This window comes from Podarcis gaigeae, assembly GCF_964106915.1.
Source record: "Podarcis gaigeae genome assembly, chromosome: 12".
In the NCBI taxonomy this organism is placed as follows: Eukaryota; Metazoa; Chordata; class Lepidosauria; order Squamata; family Lacertidae; genus Podarcis; species Podarcis gaigeae.
Genome location: NC_139688.1, coordinates 27,894,529 through 27,915,496, shown reverse-complemented (window position 1 = coordinate 27,915,496; position 20,968 = coordinate 27,894,529). Strand labels below are relative to the sequence as shown.

General features: G+C 42.4%; 1 protein-coding gene across 4 annotated transcripts in view; it reads left to right on the top strand.

Annotated features, from left to right (window-relative positions):
- CALCR (calcitonin receptor) overlaps positions 1 to 20,552 on the top strand; it is a 144,327-nt gene extending 123,775 nt beyond the window's left edge. For all 4 annotated transcript variants that reach the window (XM_083705354.1, XM_083705353.1, XM_083705355.1 and 1 more), the window contains 2 exons: positions 3,827 to 3,868; positions 14,868 to 20,552. In XM_083705354.1, the coding sequence (XP_083561480.1) occupies positions 3,827 to 3,868; positions 14,868 to 15,089 (264 nt within the window). In that variant the 3' untranslated portion in view covers positions 15,090 to 20,552. The remainder of the gene's footprint in view (positions 1 to 3,826; positions 3,869 to 14,867) is intronic.
- Positions 20,553 to 20,968: the final 416 nt, after the last annotated feature.

Below are 20,968 nucleotides of genomic sequence, written 5' to 3'. Positions count from 1 at the left end.
TTTACATCATCTGCCCTCTTTAGGAGATTGTCCTTATCACATAGCAGTTTAGTCAGAGCATTTGATGAGGATCCTGCCTCACTGTTCGGTAAGCTCATAACTGCTTTAGTAGCATGAGCTAGTTTTGTTGCAACAAATGGGGCAAAATTGCCAAATGAAGAAAGTGGACAGCTTAAAAATAAGTGGTAAAAACAAAGTGGTCTGAGATCCACCTCTCTATACCCAGTTCAAATCCTATAGCTCCGCGTTAGGAGGCTTGAGAAGTTCTGTTTTTGTTAATCTTGATGCAAACTGACCAGATCTCTGCCTCCCTGATGTGTGTGGAGATGGGAACATAATTCTCCTTAGGACTCTGCCCTTCTCTGTATTTTGTGATACAAAATTCTTCCTCAAAAAATGGTCCCTATAATGTGGTTTTTGAAAAACACATATTTTAAGATAAAACACATTTAGAAACACAAATATTGAGATAAAATATGCACTTCATTGGCATTTTGTGATAAAATAGAATTTATTTGTGCAGGGTTTTTTTTATTAAAAAAAATGATTACTGTAGAAACTGAAAAGAACATACAAATGAACAAGCAAGCGAAATTGGCGTGGGTTGGAAATAGATTGCTCCATCTATCTGCAGTTACACATGTGGTACTTAACAAGAATAAGCAAAAACAAAGTAAGTGAAGTGCTGCATTAGAGACAGGTATTTAATTAGATACAGATATAGAAATGTGGAAGACTGAACTCAAGTTTGGAAAAACAAGACACTTGAGAGAAATCAAAATTAACAGATTCGCCCAACCCTGTTTCTTCATTAGATTACATTACAGATAAATAATGATATATATTAATTAAGGCACAGGAAGCTGCCTTTGTAACAGGCCAGACTACTTGTCCGTCTAGCCTACTATTGCTTAATTAGACATCTTTCTCCTCAGCTACTGTCAGAAGCAGCTCATCAGGTGAGGCCGAGCTGCTTATGCTAGCTTCACAGCAGGTGGGTCACTACTGGTTATTGGGAGGGGCAAGAGGGAAGTCAGCATGGTGCAAACACACCAGCAGGAGTGCCAGATTGGCTGTGCAGGTGTTTGTACTGCAGCAAACTCTACACCAGCTCATTCCTCCCCCTTCGGATAAGCAACAGTGATCTACCTGCTGCGAAGCCAGAATAAGCAGCCCGGTCTCACCTGGCAAGCTGCCTCTGAGAGCAGGAGATGAGAAAGATCTGCCTGCCTGGCAAGCCACTTCTGCTTGCTACCTGAGATGCCAGGGTTTGATCCTGGAACTTTCCACATCCAAAGCATGTACTCTACTACTGAGGCATGGCCCATTCTCAAACAAATTTATATATTAATGAATTAAATCCTTGTTAATTAGGATTTATTAGCAATTATTGCTATTGACTTAAATAAGTGAAATGCAATACAACTTGCATTTGCAATACAGCTGGGCAATACAGCAATACAACTTGCATTTGCAATACAGCTGGGCAACTTAAACTAAGTAATAAGGCACAGTCTTTATATGGTGGTTTAGAATGTTCAGACCATTTCATATACCTTAGCGAGCAAGTACAAACCTTGGCGGAAAAGGGATTGTGTGTGCTGCTATAATTCCATTATAATGTGGATGTTAGTGCATGCATGGAAATTGGGTCTCACAATCCCAATTCTGCCCTAGGCAGGGGTGTAGGAAGGGGGGGCAGGGGGTGGCTCACCCCAGATTTCACCTGGTGGGGGGGGGACAAAATGGCGGGCAGTACTCACTGCAAGGCCTGCGGTGTGCCTGAGCCACGCGTCTCAGGCGCCCACAGGCTCTGTGCTGTCCGCCCTCCCTAAGTGCTGTCATCCCTCCCTAAGGGCACCGTGTGCCCCAGGGCCTCAGCTGCCCTACAGCTGGGGGGGGGGGAGGCAGTGGGTGGAGAGCGGATGGGACGGGGATGCAGCGTGGTGCGGAGCCCATAGGGATGGCCCATCTCTATGGGTGTCGCTTGCCCCGCCTCTATGGGCAGTTCGCCCCAGGTGCCTGAGAGGCTTCCTATGCCGCTGCCCCTAGGTGTTTATATTAGCATCTGAATGTGGTTTTTCTCTAATGAAAATGGTGACACGTCATTCCCTAGATATGTATGAGTCCCGACTGCAGATTTACTGCAACTTAGCTGTAACATAATGTGGGGGTCTGACAACAACTACTGTTGAATAACACTGCTTTGTCGTGGGGTAAATGTCGTTAAAATGTGTTCAGCGGTCAGATCATGGGAACTGTTTAGCTATAGGGTGAGTTTTTTAAAAGAGGCCCTGTGAAACATGTGTACTCTGTATCCACGGGGCCTCTTTTAAAGGACTCACCCTGTATTTCTCACTGTGGGTGTCTGGCATTTTTGCACCATCTTCCTTAATATCTTAATATAATATCGCCACCAAATATCTGCAATATAATTACCAATTAAGCAAGGACAGTAGTGTCGGGGTCAAACTGTCAAGCATTTACAGATCTGAATTCCATGCCATTTCACCTTTTTAAACAAGTCATAAACAGAGGCCTCTCTTCACCTTCCTGTACAATGTACAATGGCAAGGTTTTTTTACTGTGCATGTATTTTTATTACTCATTTACTGCTGTTACCTTCTGTCTTGTAGAAATAACATCACTTTTGGACACATTTTGCCCTCCACATCAGGCTCCTTTTCTCACCTCAGACAAACTCCTCTACAGAACAGTTAACTAAAATCTAATTTCAAGGCCATCTGAGCAAACACGTCGTCTTTAAGCCATGATCCCCGTTATCCTCTTGTGAAAGACAATATGGCTATATAACTGCAAATGAGAAGAGAATTTAGAGGGATAAGAGCAGGAAAGGAGGAAATTGTGTGACCCAAAGTGTCTTTCGTTAGAGAGGATAGGGCCACAAACGAGAAAGACCTGCGTTTTGGTGTTGGAAAAGTATATCTGGCTGCAGTCTGATGAACACCTGTAAATACTCGATTGAACACAATAAGGTTTACTTCCAAGGCCACATGGATTGAATTGCCTTGTACTACACATTTTGGTAGTACAATATAGTTTACTATTGTGTGTGCCTTGTGAGGTGTCTTTTTCAAATATGAGCTGCAAGGGGGATGAGGATCATAGGAACACCTAGGAAGCTGCCTGATACTGAGTCAGACTACTGGTCCATCTAGCTCAGTGCTGTCTACACTGGCTTGGCAGCAACTCTCCAGGATTTCTCACAGGGCTGCCAGGGATTGGACCCGAGACCTTCTGCATTCAAAGCAGATGCTCTACCACTGAGCTACAGCCCCTACCCTACTGTCCTTAGGGATGGTTGGGGAGAGAGGTTAACCCATTCCTCACGCACATGTGTTCATGACAAAAATACACTCCAAATCAGGAGTGAAGCTGCTACTGGCACAAACGGAAGCTTACGCCACAATAGATCTGCTTGTCTTTTACGTGATGTGTTTCTGGTCCTTTTTTCTTTTCTTTTTGAGAATGTAAAGCAGCTTTTAAACCAATGTACCACAGATTTCCATCTCTCATTTAGTGTATATGTTTCTCACCCAAAGACGCCCACTTTCTTGATTCTCTTAGTTGAGGATGGCTTTGATGCGGGGGTAAGGGGGATATAACCTGGCAGATATCACTGTTTTGTCTTTCAACAATGAGAAGCTGTAATTGTAGGACAGTTTTCTTTAGCTACATTGGAGTCCAACTATACAGCATGAAATGAAGGCAGCATTAAATTTTGAATCATTACTTTGCACCCTAAGTAGCCACGGCATAGATAAAGAAAGAGTCTGAATAATTTTCTCTCTTTTCTTCTTCCTAGGGTTTACTTGTGGCAACTATTTTCTGTTTCTTCAATGGAGAGGTAAGCATATGAAACAGTGAAACTTTATGTTATGGCAATTTACAAGGCTGTTGTTCACTCTTGGTTTAATAAGGAGACATGGATTACTTTCTCCCAAGCTCATGTCAGATTGGCTTGGATAATCAGCCAAGCTGCTTCTTTGAAAATAATGAAAAAAAAACACAGTTTCTGTTCCGTGGAAGTCCATGTTAAGAAATTGCTGCTGGGAAAACTGCATTTCCCAAGGGTTACTGGGGCATTTCTTCCTGGCAGCACACTGGTCAAGAGAAGGGAGGGATCTCTCTCCTTCCTTCCTTCTTGGGGCTGGAACAACATCATTACTGCTGCCCAGCCAGGTATGTGCTCTTTAAAGGGGGAAAAGCCATTTTGGTGTGTCAGTGCAGAATAGAGTGCTGCGGATAGAGGAGGAACTTTTCTCCCATAAACTTTGTTAACGTATCTTAGGATCAAAGTCCAGTGGTTATTCTTCCTCCCCACCTTTCCAACAGGGCTCAGGAGATGGTTGTGGGGGGGGGGTACTTCATCCCTTGCACTGTCTTAAGCTGATTTATCTTAGGATCCAATGTCATAGACTCTTTTCATTTTTTGAATAAATCGTGACATTTTTGAAAGCTCTTTTTTAAGAAAACTTGATTTGTGGCAGGCACTGTAAAGACACACTTTGAGAAACACAAGCCCAACATCCCTTACCACATCTGGAAATAGTTGCATGACTGTTTGGATCCTGGCTATAAAATATAATACCATAAAATGGTGACACAGAAAGTGTATGTATATGTCATTAATGTGTCTGAGTATTGACTGCAAACATTGTCCATTTGTATGATGAAACCCATACATACAAATTCCTTGTTCTAAATATTCTGAGAAGCATTGAAAGGCTGGCTACTTAGCATTCATGTTGTCCAGCCTTTCGTTCACACATTTAATAACTAGCACTGGCCTTCCAGAAGTCCATGGAAAGCACACCCACCCGCCGCCACCCCCCAAAAAATCATTGAACCAGTGTTCTCTCACACTCTCATCTTGTTGCATCAATATTTTATATGACTTTATGTTTAGATTCCTCCTCTACTATAATGATTAAAAAAACATTGGGGGAAGAATGTCAAACATCCTTTCGATATCTATTAGAAGTAATTCTTGAAAGGCCATGTAAGAAAAGGGGAGAAATAAACTTAATGATGCTGCAAGATTATTTGACTTCCTGCTGGAAAGCAAAAACTCACACTCCCCTTATCGATGTGTTCATTCAGTATCTCGAAAAGAGCAAAATTGCAACCACTACCTTTAACCCTGGGCAGAATGTGACAACAGACATAGAGTCTGTATGAGTGGTTGGGAACTCTGGCTCTGCCCATTAAACTCTCATCAACCCTTTTATAATCCTAAAGTCTGCAAGCTGAACTATAAGAATAGAGGTTGGTGGCTCATGACAGGAGTGGGGAACCTCACTCAGGCCTGGGGTGGAATGTGGCCCTCCAGATCTCTTTATCAGGCCCTGGGAACTCTTCCCTACTCTCTCCAAGCTCGTATCTCTCACTGGCCCTATTTTGCCCCGCAAGTGTTTTTTGCCTGACTGGAATGTGTCGAACTGTGGCACTGCCGCTTTGCTCGTCTGGATGGAAGACTGGGGGGGGGGGGGCGTGTAGAAACTAGTTTGCTGTACCAAGGTAAAATTTACACTTCCGCTCCACCTGCTTTTGCCTGTGGCGCCAGGAAGGTCCTTGGACTAAAAGAGGTTCCTGATCCCTGGCTCAGAGGAGAGCAGTATCCACACAAAGCCACAGTGGCTGTTGTGAGAGCCAGTGTGGTGTAGTGGTTAAGAGCGGTGGACTCGTAATCTGGTGAACCGGGTTCAATTCCCCACTCCTCCACATGCAGCTGCTGGGTGACCTTGGGCTAGTCATACTTCTTTGAAGTCTCTCAGCCCCACTCACCTCACAGAGTGTTTGTGGTGGGGGAGGAAGGGAAAGGAGAATGTTAGCCGCTTTGAGACTCCTTCAGGTAGTGATAAAGCGGGATATCAAATCCAAACTCCTCTTCTTCTTTTTCTATTCTCAAGAAGGGCGTGCATAAACTGGGGGTCCATTTGAACATCAAGTTGCCCCTGTTGTCTTTGTGTGACAGCTCTCACAGAAGGACCCCAACCTGGAAGTGAGGCGTCACCAAAGGTTCCTCCAGCTGCCATGGTCTCCCTCTCCCAAACTTGGCATCATGTTCTGCATAATTAGGCTGCTCAAAACTGCCACATTGGGGTTTTGCTAACACACCAGTGCCAACAGCCACTATTCCATTTTGTTGCACTAGCACTGTAGCGACATGGGGAAGCCCTGCGGCCATTTTACAGGCTGCTATGTGCATTGGACCCACCCAGACATAGCTGCCACAACATCCTCACAAACAGCTGCCTGACATAAAGAGATGCATTTTATCTTTTATTTACACAGGACGGCTTAATGAAATGAAAGCTAAGAGGAAAGGAGGAAATCCTAAAATTGCTTGTTGTCGTTTTCTAGCTATAATGAAGAAGCAGCCAATGACACATTCTTAGTGAAGGGGGAAATACTGTATGCCATCGTTCTGAAGCTTTGCCAATGTATTAATTAGGATATACAAGTTGCGAGATAGGAATTCCTGTTGGAGCTGTCAACTTTTTCATTATCTGTTCTTACGCAGAAACCCAAAGGCCTAGTTTTCAGATCAGAGCTGTGCATGAATACATTATCTCCCATAGACAGGTTTAAAATATTAAATATCCATACAAAATGTGTTTCCCAAGGCCTAAAGCATTTGGGTTTGCAATCTGTGCGTTTCCTTTGACTGGTTAGAATCCATACAGGTGTTTACAATGCGAGCCTGTGCATGTCTCCTGAGAAGTAAGGCCCATTGAGTTCAGTGGGCTTTAATCCCAGGAAAGTGTTTGAGGGATTGCAGGCCTCAATCTGAATATTAAAAACTGTGTTTTGTTGATTTATTGTTTAGGGCCTAAAACTAAAGCTTTAATATTAAGCTGACTTCCAAGAATTGGGCTGAAATCCTTCAGTCGGAAAGGCAGTGGAATTTTAAGGCAATTAACATCTAAGCAGATGTGTTTCCGGTTAGGCTGTAAATTATTTTAAACTCAGATATCCCAGCTTTACTGATTTTTTGGCATAGGTGTTAGTATATATAGATTTTTCTTCTTTTCTAAAATCTTAACTCATATAAAAGGAGAGAGGGAACCTGTGCTCTCCAGATGTGGTAGGATTACAGTTTATAACATAAACAGGATGGGGAGGAGAAGACAGTGGCAAAACCAATGCATCAGCGTTGCCAATTTGGCAGCCAGGCCAGTGCGTTGGCACTGCACTGCTGCCTAGACCCTCTCCCTCCTGCTAAATTGCAGCAATGCTGCTGATGAGCGGTCAGGTAAGTGCTGCCATTGCTTCAACCACTGCAGGAATTAGCTAGAGGGATAAATGGGTCTGTCTTGTTATAAAGCGGCTCCTTATGTTCCTTCACTTAGGCAGGGCAAAACTGATCCTGGTTGTTGAAGGAAAATAAATTGGCCCCTCTGGTTGTCTCTTCTGGAATCAGGGATTCTAAGAGATTTCCAGAGGCTCTGAACTGGGAAAACAGAATAATCGGAATCTGAATTGTTTTATCCGGCACCTGCACAAGTTCTCTTCTAATTATACAGTTCTCGGGGGGGGGGGGCACCTATGTTATTATAAAAAAAAACCCAATATATCTCTATAAAACCCAATATATTCTCTGACCAATATAAAAACCCAATATATTCTCTGACCCAAAAAGAAACTTGATCCGCATGAAGTCTGCCCATAATTTCTCACCTCTAAGGGAAGGGGAAAACAATGTGCAGTCTTTTTCCTGCTGACTTAGAAATCACATGGTTTTATCTCCCACCCCAAATTTGGATCCGATCAGTATTAAGCACAAAATTGATGTGTGTGTTCTTATTGAGCAAATTGCTTACTTGAAATGTGTCTCTTCTACTGATTACTTCATCACTTAAGGCCATCTTTAGATGTACATTGCGTACATATGCAGATATATGGGCAGGCGTTTATCTGTCTCAGGAGACAATGAAGTCAAACTGTTGCAAGGTTGCAGCACCTGCTGAGGCTGTAGAGACTAATATGGGAGAGACATGTTTTGTTGCAGCTGGGACAAATAAAGGTGTCTGGTGTGCTGCTACAAATGCACCACATAACGGTGGTGCAGACGTAACAGTGGCATCAACCTACTGATATTTTTCTGAGTCTAGATACTGAACTTAACATTACACTATAGTTTCATAATATTCTGTGGTTTCTCTTATTGGAAGTGCTGAGAGTTGAGATGTTACATGTCTTATGACCTGAGGTCAAGGCCAGGATCCAGGAACCACAGACTTCACATCCCAGTATTACTAAGAACTCACTGTGTGGCATTTGGAAGCCTCGTCTACATAGGCTCCAGAGGTACAGGCACTGCTAATTTTGCTGGAATCTGTGCTTCATGCTACTACTTCCTAAGCAAATAGAACTATCCCATATTTTTTCCAGGGAGCTTTCAGCTATCGAATTGGCCTAAAGCAAACTGAGTTTGAGGGCAAAAAGTATAAACCAGAAAGAGATATGTCAACTTCCTCACCTTCCCCATTTTTTAGTTGCACAAGAAGTTGTTTTACATCGTGTCACCCCACTGACCCATCTAGTTCAGTATTGTCTACACTGATTGGCAGAAGCTCCCTCTGTCTTCAGAATGGGGTCACTGTCAGCCCTACCAGGAGATGCTCAGGATTAGACCTGGGGCCTTCTGTATGCAGAGTATAGGCTGTACCACAGAGCTATGGTCCTTCCCCAATAAGAATATAAGACCCCTGATGGATCAGGCATAAAGTTCATCTTATCCTGTATTCAATTAGATGCCACTAGAAAACTCCCAAACAGGGCATTAAAGGCAATTGCCTGATGTTGCCCCCCATAATGGTAACTGGTTTTCAGTGACATGGAAGTCCTATTTTGCTACCACAGCTATTAGTCATTTGATAGACCTGCACGAAGTCTCTTTAGTCTCTTTTAAAAGTTAGGCCGCTACCTAAGCTAGTGGCAATCCCCACATCTTGTAGCAGCAGAAAACTCCCTAAGTTAATTCCTGCCAGTTATTCTTGTCCTCGTGAGCTGGCATCTTAGTGCCAGTAGTGCTTGCTTGTTGCTAGCTTGGACCGGCTATTTAGTTTAGTCAGTTCCCCCCCCCCCCAAAGCAATTCACGAAGTGGGGCAGAGCTGCTACCCTCACTTCCAGCACGTGGGTAATTGTTGCCTACTGAGAAGGAAAGAGATGAGGCAGCAGGGAGGCTGGCACAGTGCAAACACTGGCAGGAGTGCTGGGTTCGTTTTGCCCATGCATTTGCACCACACTGCCCTCGTACCTGAACTCCTGACCATCTGCCACCTCATTGTGCTTCCTGCCCTCTGCTTCCTCAGCTAGGCTGCTGCCCTCACATGAACTGGAGGATGTCATATGATTCCACCACTAGTCTGTAGGTCCCTGGGGAAGCATCACATAGGAAAAGTCTTAGGCCAACCCTGGTTGAGTGATAATCTAGTTTCTGTGTTCATTTTGCAGGAAAACACAGTTGATTTTTTCAGCACACTTTCAGAGAACCTGGAAGAATTCTGGTTTCCTCTCCCAAAATTTCGATGTTGTGCCTTAGATTCAGTGCAACCAGTTAGCTTAAAGCTTGGGAGCCGCAGCTCTCCATTCCTTCCAGTGAAATTGTCCAGCTAGCCCTTGCCAGGTGCATAGAGATCAAAGTTTTATTTTCTGGTATGGCTCAGGAAAGGAATTAATAATAGTGCAAGAGGAGCTCAGTTTCTCAGTGATTTATTGCTTATTGCTGGACTGTTTGCATGAAGGCAGAATCAGGTGAAACTGATCCAAAATAAATGGTTTCAAAAACAATGTTCCATATCTGCGTTTGGAACAAGTGATTCAGCCTTATTTATTCACAAATGTTCAGTACCAGAAAAGCTTTGTCTAGAACACTGAAATAATAGCTCTATTTCATGTCTTATAAGCCTAGCCGTGTCAGATGTAAGTCCAATGTAATTCAATAGGGCTTACTCCCAGGTAAGTGACATTAGGATTGGAGCTTTAAACAGTGGGAAAACATAATGTCATTTATGTTCAGCCCTTGTCATGGAAGGTCTGAGGACATACCAATTAGGAAGCTAGGCGAGCACTGTATTGCCTCTCTTAAACAAGAACAGAACAGTAACTGGAAACTCATGATTCTATCCAACTAAGTCCAGTGCCACCTAGTGTCTAAACTGTATGGTGGCGCTATCCACACAGCCCTCTAAGAGCATCAGCCTCACTGTTACTGAAAGGGGAATGTCTATTGGCTGGCCGTCTCCTCTTTGTGAGATCAGTTTGAGAGGACCAGGCAAAAGTGAATGAACGCAAAATGACATTTATAATACAAAAATGGTCCCTGTACACCTGCTGCTACCATGTTATAATAATAATAATAATAATAATAATAATAATAATAATAATTATTATTATTTATTATTTATACCCCGCCCATCTGGCTGGGCCTCCCCAGCCACTCTGGGCGGCTTCCATAAAAACCAAAAATACAGTAAAATCACACGTTAAAAACTTCCCTGAACAGGGCTGCCTTAAGATGTCTTCTGAATGTCAGGTAGTTGTTTATTGCTTTGACATCTGCTGGAAGGGCGTTCCACAGGGTGGGCGCCACTACCGAGAAGGCCCTCTGCCTGGTTCCCTGTAGCTTTGCTTCTCGCAATGAGGGAACCGCCAGAAGGCCCTCGGCGCTGGACCTCAGCGTCCGGGCAGAATGATGGGGATGGAGACGCTCCTTCAGGTATACTGGACCGAGGCCGTTTAGGGCTTTAAAGGTCAGCACCAACACTTTGAATTGTGCTCAGAAACATACTGGGAGCCAATGTAGGTCTTTCAAGACCGGTGTTATATGGTCTCGGCGGCCGCTCCCAGTCACCAGTCTAGCTGCCGCATTCTGGATTAGTTGTAGTTTCCGAGTCACCTTCAAAGGTAGCCCCACGTAGAGTGCATTGCAGTAGTCCAAACGGGAGATAACCAGAGCATGCACCACTCTGGCGAGACAGTCCGCAGGCAGATAGGGTCTCAGCCTACGTACCAGATGGAGCTGGTAAACAGCTGCCCTGGACACAGATTTGACCTGTGCCTCCATGGACAGCTGTGAGTCCAAAATGACTCCCAGGCTGCGCACCTGGTCCTTCAGGGGCACAGTTACCCCATTCAGGACCAGGGAATCCTCCACACCTGCCCACCTCCTGTCCCCCAGAAACAGTACTTCTGTCTTGTCAGGATTCAACCTCAATCTGTTAGCCGCCATCCATCCTCCAACCGCCTCCAGACACTCACACAGGACCTTCACTGCCCTCACTGGTTCTGATTTAAAAGAGAGGTAGAGCTGGGTATCATCTGCATACTGATGAACACCCAGCCCAAACCTCCTGATGATCTCTCCCAGCAGCTGCATGTAGATGTTGAAAAGCATGGGGGAGAGGACAGAACCCTGAGGCACCCCACAAGTCAGAGCCCAGGGGTCTGAACACTCATCCCCCACCACCACTTTCTGAACACGGCCCAGGAGGAAGGAGCGGAACCACTGTAGGACAGTGCCCCCAGCTCCCAGCCCCTCAAGACGGTCCAGAAGGATGTTATGGTCGATGGTATCAAACGCCGCTGAGAGATCCAGCAGAACTAGGAAACAGCTCTCACCTTTGTCCCTAGCCCGCCGGAGATCATCAACCAGTGCGACCAAGGCAGTTTCAGTCCCATGATGAGGCCTGAATCCCGACTGGAAGGGATCCAAATGGTCCGCTTCTTCCAGGCGTGCCTGGAGTTGTTCGGCAACCGCTGGTGTTGTTTATGGTGGTGTTGGTGGTGTTGGTGGTGTTTATGCAGCCTGCCTGCTTTGCATAGATAATATGTGTTTACAGAGACTGTGAGGAGGAGATAATAAATTACTGAAATTTTATTTCAGTAGTTTACTGGAATTTTTTTACTAGAACCTCAAGCTCCACCAACTGGAGTGTGGTACAGAATAGTGGATTGGGTTCTAACAAATTAACATATCTAGAAATAAGAAACAAGATGGCTCAAACAAAAAATTCATTTTTACAACATCCTAATCCTTTCAGATATAAATTTGGATGTCTTCCTGGTTGTCCGCCCAAGCTTTTCAGCACCCTACTTTGGAGCAGGCTGGAGGCTTTTTGCTATTACTGTTGTGAGCCAGAAATCTCTGCAGGTCTGTTGCAAATATTAATCTCCTAGCCGACTCTGGCTTTTAAAAGAGTTTTAAAAACTCTTGTTTATTAATATTAAGTCTGATCTTTTAGCACAAGGCTTTCCCAATTAGACCGCAGTCCCTTAGGGAGATTCAATTAGGCCAGCATATTTATAAATAACTGGTGCAGTGCGTCGTAGCTGAGAGAGTGAGCCATGATATAAGAAGCCCCCTAGGCGGACAGGCAAATTCTCCATTCCTTTGCTTCACCTCTTCCCCTACAATCAAGGGATTATGACACTCTCTTTCCAAGTATACTGTAAGAAATCCAGAGATAGTGTGTGTGGAACATTTTGAATATTCAGAAGTATTATAAACAGTAGGGTTGTGTCTATGTAGAGTAGATTCACTGAAATTAATAGGTTAGTCAAGGTAATCAATTTCAGTGGGTCTCCTCTGAGTAGGACTAATGTCGGATAAAACCTGACAGCTACAATCCTATACATATATACCTGGACATAAGTCCCTTCTATGGCATTTGCTTTTCAATAGACATGAGTAAGATTGCATCATATTGTTATCCCTCTGCCAGTTCATTCAGAACAGATGCATACTATAAACAATGCCTTCCTGGGGTGAGGAGGGTGAAACTAATGGGAGGCTGTGATCCCCCATCAGGAGGCCATTCTGAAGCTACTTTTTCTTCAAAATACAATTGCCTAAGCCTGATTTTTAAAACGTGTTTATAGTAACATACAGTCAGATTCCAGTTGTGTTAGGTAGGACTTTCTAATAGTAACACTGTTGGGTAGGTTTAGCCTTATGCACTGCACTGCTCATTTGCCTATCAGTCATGTTCTTCGGCATTAATTTCCACCATGAAAAATCCAGCCAGCAAATTACATTACATTTACATTTCTCTCATACACTTTTCCTCCAAGGAACTCAAGGTGGTCTCTTCCATTCCTCATTTTATCCTCACACAATCATCACGTGAGGGAGGTTAGGCTGAGAGACTAGCCCAGTGAGTTTTGCAGTCAAGTAGGCATGAACCTTGGGTCTCCCAAGTCCCTAATAACACCACACTGGCTTTCCAGTGTTCATGGTCTGTTTGGGGGGAAATAAGCTAATGCCTTCCATAATCAAGAATTGTGCATTAATGAGACAGAATGAATAGAGAGATGATTTGTGAATCTTAAACAAAATGCGTGGTGTTTGGGGGGAACAGCCATTATTCAGCAACGCGCTTTGAAATCTGCATATGAACCACTTTGAACAGATGGAAATTAGGATCTCTTTCATATTGCTCAGTCTCTGCCCTTTCAACATTCTTCAAATACTTCATTTTGTATTTGAATAGCAAATGGCTAGACTCAGAATATATTATCAAATATTGCAGGGGGGGAAATCTATTAACAATGCTAACAAAGTGGCGTTGGTAATGCTTGTTGTATCCACAGCCTTTAAGAATCAAGAAATGAAGAATAAACAGCTGAACAAATGCCTTTCAGCTTTGCTGCATTACTAGTTTTAGATTCAATGCTTTAATATTTCTATTCAGTTTAATTTTCAAAACATAACTTTCTTTTTTCTTTTTTACTTCCTGACTGGACCAAAACATTCCTTATGCATATGTCTCCTTTTGCATTGTGGCTTTTGTTGATAACCAGCAACATGGTTGGCTACCTGTTGTTCTTTTCTGGACTTTAGCAGCTTAATCTGGGAAAACCATTTGTTCTGCATCCACATTATTTACATTGCAATTATTTGCTCAGAAGTAAGCCCCATTGTGTTTGGTGGGGCTTACATCCAGACAGATCTGCATAGGATTGCAGCCTTTAAACCTTTTGCTGGGTCTCATTTTAAAATAAATTGTTTTCTTTTTAAGAAAAAGAAAGATTCTAGCTTCATGGTTGCATCATGAAAATTAATAATAAATTCTTTTTTTGAGGGGGCATTAGGCAAAAGGAACTTCAGAAAAGGTTCATACTGTCAAAACTTATTTAACTAAGGAATAGCAAACCTCTTATGAGACAACATTCTTGTCAATGCCATTTTATGTTCTCCACAATTGACTGGACCAACATCCAGTACATTATTGGGGGGGGGGGATGGTGATGACCATAAAAACATATCACTCAAGTCTACCTGTGGCAGCCTCAGTGCACATCCAAAGAACTCAAGAGTGCTGGGCCTCTGCCCGTGAATGCCAAAAGCTGATGCCAGACCTGATCTTCAGCAGCATGATCCCCATTTATGAAAAGCTAAGCACACTTATTTAATCCTTTTTTAAAAGCATGCACTGTGAGTATATGGTTTACTGTAGAATATATACAGTAGACTGGATCCAAAAAGCCCCATGCATGAATGGGAGGGATTTCTGCTCACACATAAGGTGGGTTGTCAACTGTCCCTTCTGCCACTCCCAGTACCCCTTCCCACATAATTCTGGAGGGTCCCCTGCCTAACAGGAGCGTTAGGACTTGCACTTGCATGCCAGTTCTTTGGATCTCACCTAATGTATTAAGCCTTCCAAGATTTCACTAGCACCTTTTGCAGTTATACCCCCCCCCCCCAATGAAAGTAGCCACCATACCAGCTGGTTTTTTAGAGGGAAGGCAAGATTTATCAGCCACTGTGTTAGAATCAATTCAGATTATCCCCTTCTGTTGCACTAGCCTAAACTCTATTGTCTTATATCTGCAGGTCCAAGGAGCTTTGAAGAGGCAATGGATGCAGTATAAGACCCAGTGGGGTCAAAGACGGCGAGAACATTGTTCTACGCGATCTACCTCCTACACAGCCACTTCCATCACGGAGGTTCCAATTTATCCGTACCACCACGACTCCAACAGTGAACAGTTTAATGGGAAGTATATAGAAGACTCTGAACTTGTTGCATTAAAATCTGGAGAGACGTCTGCTTAGCTTACGAATGAAGGACTTCTTATTTATACAAGGAGGAGAAGACTTCAAGGCGACTGCAAAAGTGTGCTCGGTCAGGTGCATATACAAGCAACAGGTGGCAACAGCTCGAGTCTGTAAGAAACAGATGTGGCAGTTGGCTCCAGTACTCTTAAAGGCCAATAGGTCCAAGGCTAGAGCTAGCCAGTGAGAAGCATGGAATTTCAATAGTTTTCAGAACTTGACCATATGAAATGAGGGATGCACTAATAAAAACAACAAGCATCCATTAGCTGTCCCATGACAACCTGGGAGATGCCATTGTTTCTATACATGGATCTTTGTTCTCCAAGCTGAGCTAAAAGCGTATAGGAGATGGTAAACAGCTATTACATAAGATACTTTCTTTTTACACTCAACCTTGGAACCATAAACATGAACTATTTCTCAGCATCCTGGAAAGATTTTGATCTTTGAATTTAAGTAAAAAAATCTTAAAGATTTTTTGCATTTAGAGCAAAACAATAGGAATCATTCCATTATATTTAAATCCACACTGTCTCAAGAGGATTTCATGCAGTATTATTCTGACATCAAGCACAGTCAGAAATGAAGGTAAAATATTTATTGTGCCACAAGCATTCAAAAAGACTAGCTTGCCTAAGAAACAGACGGTTCTGTCAGAGTATAATGAGCGAACCCAAGAGACTTTGTTCAGCATTCCATATACTGGTTGCTTGATATTAATCATTTATTGGGAAATTGTCAGCCATATTTTTCAGTCCATCAGATATAGGGAACAATTTTTCTCTACAAATAAACTGTGAAATGTACTTCAAAATTAGTTTTTTTTCCTTTTTAAAATTGATACTTCTGAGCTTCTGAATACTTACAATTTTACAGTTGCATCTAAATATTCATCATTTATTTTGCTAATGAAGTCATAACTCTTAAGGATAAGGAATACATAGAGGGGTTGTCCACTAGGTACTTAAACTTTTGGACCCCATTTACACCTCATTGCACATGCCAGTTCAATGTGGCTTCTAAACACACACGCGTATTCAAATGAAAGAACCATATTGGAGGGGGAAGAAATTAGTGGGTTGTCCAGTTTCTGCACTTCTTTTCCTGTGGACTAACAAATGCAAAAGTCATAGGTTCTACAAACACATCTCATCTCTCCCTCCAACATCAGATAAGCAAGAGCCATTATTACAGTTAAAGGACCCATTCAAGCCAGTCAAAAGCATTTCAGTCCCAGTAAATTTTGTCATACATTCATGTTCAAAGCACTTCCCATAAAAAACCAAAATCTGAATTATTGAGATAACTGGATCCATAAAATAAGTAATATCATTATTATATTAACACTTGATTTAGCATATACCAACATTTAAGTGATTATCAAGGTCAGATAAGAATACCCACCTTCACATCCAAAAGTAGTCCCGAAGCTGATGACCTTAATACCTAGTAACTGCTCCCCTCCCCAAACACATTACAGTGGTACCTCAGGGTGTGAACGGGATCCGTTCCGGAGCCCCATTCGCATCCTGAAGCGAACGCAACCCGTGACTGCGCGTCTGTCACGATTCACCACTTCCGCGCATGCGTGTGACGTCATTTTGAGCGTCTGCGCATGCGCGAGTGGCAAAACCCAGAAGTAACGTGTTCTGTTACTTCCGGGTCGCCGCGGAGCACAACCCGAAAGCACTCAACCTGAAGCATATTCAACCCGAGGTATGACTGTATTAAATTACTCAAACAAAATAGCAAGAAAACTCCCCTCAGAGTTCTTCAGGAAGCAATTCCATTATGCAGCCTTTGGAGGGTTGGGCAAGGTAGGTGGGAACATGTGTTCCCCATGATGGCCAACACCAGAGTCTCTTTCCCCTCACAATTTGAAGCAACACTCTTATGAGGAGAGCAAGAAACAGGGGTCCAGCCTGGAGAAGGGGCGTGTTCTGGGAAGGGTCCCAGGGACCAGCTAGAAAGGCTGGCTAATACCATCCATTAGCCTTGGCGTTTTAGCATTGTTAGATCTACTTAAGACTAACATTACACTCATTGTCCTAAAGAGAACACGAGGTAGTTGTATTGCTCCCAAGTGTTTGATGAGAGAGTATTACTGATTATTTTTCAGTATTGAGCAAATGGCACAAATCTCTCAGGGAACTTTAAAGGTAAATTCTATTCATAAGGAAGTGTTTTGAGGGTTCTAAAACTGTTTTGTGACTCTAAGTCAGCCTCTCCTCCTGCATTGCAGGAGGTTGGACTAGAGGAGCCCTTAGGAGCCCTTCCAACTCTACAATTCTATGACTCTTCAACCTGATGTTTTGGACTACAACTCCCATCACCCCTGACCATTGGCCATAAGCTTCTTCACACAGGATGGGAGTAGAGGCTCCTCCAGCCCATGTGGAACATTTTGCACAGCCCTCCCACATAATCCCATTTAACATGTGCAGTACAAAGTGTACTGATAGGCATTAGATTGCCAAATGTTAATCAAGTGATAGGACGGTATTATATGTTGTCTCATTTCTGTGATCTACAGTGAATAGAACTGCAGTGAACAGAATACCAGGCCATGATGAACCGACTTGAACAAAAATACACAGAAACATTTCTGCATATTGTAAATTTGTGGTCACAACCCTATGCAGACTGTGTCCTGAACAGCTGAAAGTGTGCAATTTGTTAGACTACACCTTTTCTCTGAAGAGAGAAATGAAGAAAAGGGAGATTGTGCAGAGGTTTTGAGGTAAAAGAAACCAGATAATCCATCCAATGTTATTGAAATCCCATTTATTTCAACAGAAGTCATTTAGGTATATCCATAACAATGGAATTTATATATGATTGGTAATGTCAACTCCTCTATGTTCAATAGTACTTACGCCTAGGTAAATGTGTATAGGATTGCAGTCTAAGACTCCTTCCATAGAAATCAGTGAGATTTAAAAATGTGTAACTTTGGTTCAATCGTGGCCATAAAGTATGTTCCATCTGGTGTCATAGTTTCTCTCCAGTAAATTATCAACCAATTGTACATGCAAAGTATATAATAAACTATATGCTTGCATTTTAAAAATTCATTCTTGCCTTGGCACTAGAATTGTTAGATTGAGATACTGGTGACCAGAATACATCAGATCTACAAAGATTCAAGTCACTGAGGTTGAAATTCAATTTAGTGGCTGGCTTGGTGAAGAAAATATAGCCTGTCAGATTCATTAAATGCATAATTACATCATACATCACAGAATGGGACCAGATTTGCTTGAAGTGTTTTTTTGTTTTGTTTTTTACCAACAAGATCATCTTCTTAAACTTTATTCCTAACTTTGCTAGGATGTAGTGAACAAAACCGAAAAACAGTTTTAAAAATCAGACCACCTTTACTGAGAATGTTATACTTCTGATCCCTTTTATCCTTATTGAGATTTAGCATATCGGTACAGTAGTTATATAACTTTTCTTAGTGCAAAAAAATGGGCTATTGAAACAGAAATGTACATAACACATAAAAGTCCTGAAACCTGTAACATACATATCTGTACGGAATTATTCACACAGTGTATTATATCATTGGGAATTTATTATATTGCCATGTTTTTGTATGGAACAATGTTCAGCTTTGTGATTCATCAGCTCATTCTACTCATTGAACTTTGTTCATATTACGAAAGATACTTCTGAAGATCATTATTATTTTTTGTACAATAGATCTGTTGTATATCAAAAGCTACTTCTGAAGGTTACCATCGCCAAAACTCTTCATCTTATAAGCCTTTAATGCTGGGTGCAGTCTTGTAGACTATACATTAAGATGAAATACCTCATGCTTACATAATATATTCTTTATTATCAATGTATCATATTGCATTAGGGTGCCCTGGGACCCTAGGTCATAAAGTTAATGGTAATAACACTGAGAATGTGCAAAATAAACTCAATTGGGAAGGAAAATAGACCTACACCAAAGAGGTTGGTCAGGTTTGCACTGTTGGAACACCAAATCTCAATAGTTCAGTCATGGACACCAGTAGGATCTGAACTCTTGTATAACTGGAGTGCTCATTTAAATGCTGTCAAATTAAGCTTTGCACCATAGTGCAGAAATACACAATGGCTTATATTGTAAGATAAGCAAACATAAGGAAGTTTAGAAAATGGAAGTATTCCGTCCCTTCCTTTCTTTGCAGTCACTTTCAAACACAAATACACACGGATCAGAGTCCCTGCTGAACAATGTGTGGGTGCCCTAGCTCACCCCAGCTAAGAAAGGCATTTACCTGATAGTTAAGTCTTTATTGACAAAAGCACTTAAAACAATTCCTTCTGCGTGCGCACGCACGCACGCACGCATGCACACTCTCTCACACACACACACATCCCAGCCACTAGGCAGTTGTCCCTCACATCTGTGCCCCACGAAGCAATTGCAGCAACAGTGAGAGTTCACTCCTCTGCCTGCTTATATAATAATGCAGGCTTCCTCAAACTCGACCCTCCAGATGTTTTGAAACTACAATTCCCACCATCCCTGTCCACTGGTCCTGCTAGCTAGAGATCATGGGAGCTGTAGGCCAAAAACATCTGGAGGACCAAGTCTGAGGAAGCCTGTACTAATGGGTTGCACACTCACAACCTGAGATCTCCTGCATGGAAGTTGCCTGCATGGTGGAGGAAGGTGGGGAATCTATTGACCCTTCTGTCACCAGAACAGCTGCTTCTTCCACCACATCCTGCGCACCTTCCTTCTTCTCAGACTGCCCTGACTCTTCCCCAACTCCTGCCTTGTGGGCAGCACCAAACCTTATAAATTACTGGTGCCCTCTCCTGGGTCTCTCCTTTAGCCCCCTACCTCAACAACACACTATTCGGAGCCCTAACAGTGGGGTGGAAGATTTGCCTTAAATCAGACTTAGGATCCAAGACAAAGTTCACAGAAGAAGAGTTCCCTGTCCCCACCCCATCCTATGTTGTTCAGGAAGAATGTCCCCTGATTCTGTTGTGAGACTTTTGCAGAGGTGGGGAAATGGGGGTCAACTCCTTCCATATGTTTCCTTAAGTTTATTTATCTTAGAGTCCAAGCCACTGTGTACAATGTGGGGATATTGCTGAAAAGGGGAATCCCATAAATACATTCTATCTCCCATATTCGTTCCTCCTTTTATTGACCAATCCTGTGGCAAAAAGCCTGAAATATGGGGACTGAAAATCGAAAGAACAGCTGTATCCTATACTGCAACTCTTCTGTGAGGAAAGGTTGCAACATTTGGAACTTCTATTTTTGAGAAAAGGTGAGGAAGAGGTGGCATGGTAGAAGTTTATAAAATCATCTTTTATCAGGCTTTTTATTGTATTTTTTTTTCAGAATTCAAAAATAGCTACCAAATACAAAGTTGTCTAATGCATAAAATGCAGTGGAAAGGGTGGGCATTCTTGGTGAGACAAATAAACAGAATAAAAAATGCATTCCTTTTTTCTTTCTTTTTTTGAGGCCCTGTATAACATTTCTGCAATGAGCACCTGCTAACCAAAAAAGATACATTGGGCATATTCTACAGTCATTCATAAACCAAGAGCATAATGAAATATGTATTCACACAAAAAGGATATAGATGTTAATTGGGTGTCTCTGGGCTCCGAGTTAGTTGTACATCATGTCAATATTGCAAGAGCAAAGGATTTTATAACCTTAGTATTGAGCAGGCTGATAAAATACATCTGCACTGCATAAAACAATACATTTCCAAGGTTACTGAGCTTGAGAAGCTGACATTCAGTCTGTTAAAAATAATTATAATAATGTTCCTTTTGTTTATATAAACCAGGGTTTTTTTTATTCTTATTAATTAACTGCTCTACTTTTATCCTGTCAAAATGTTGGT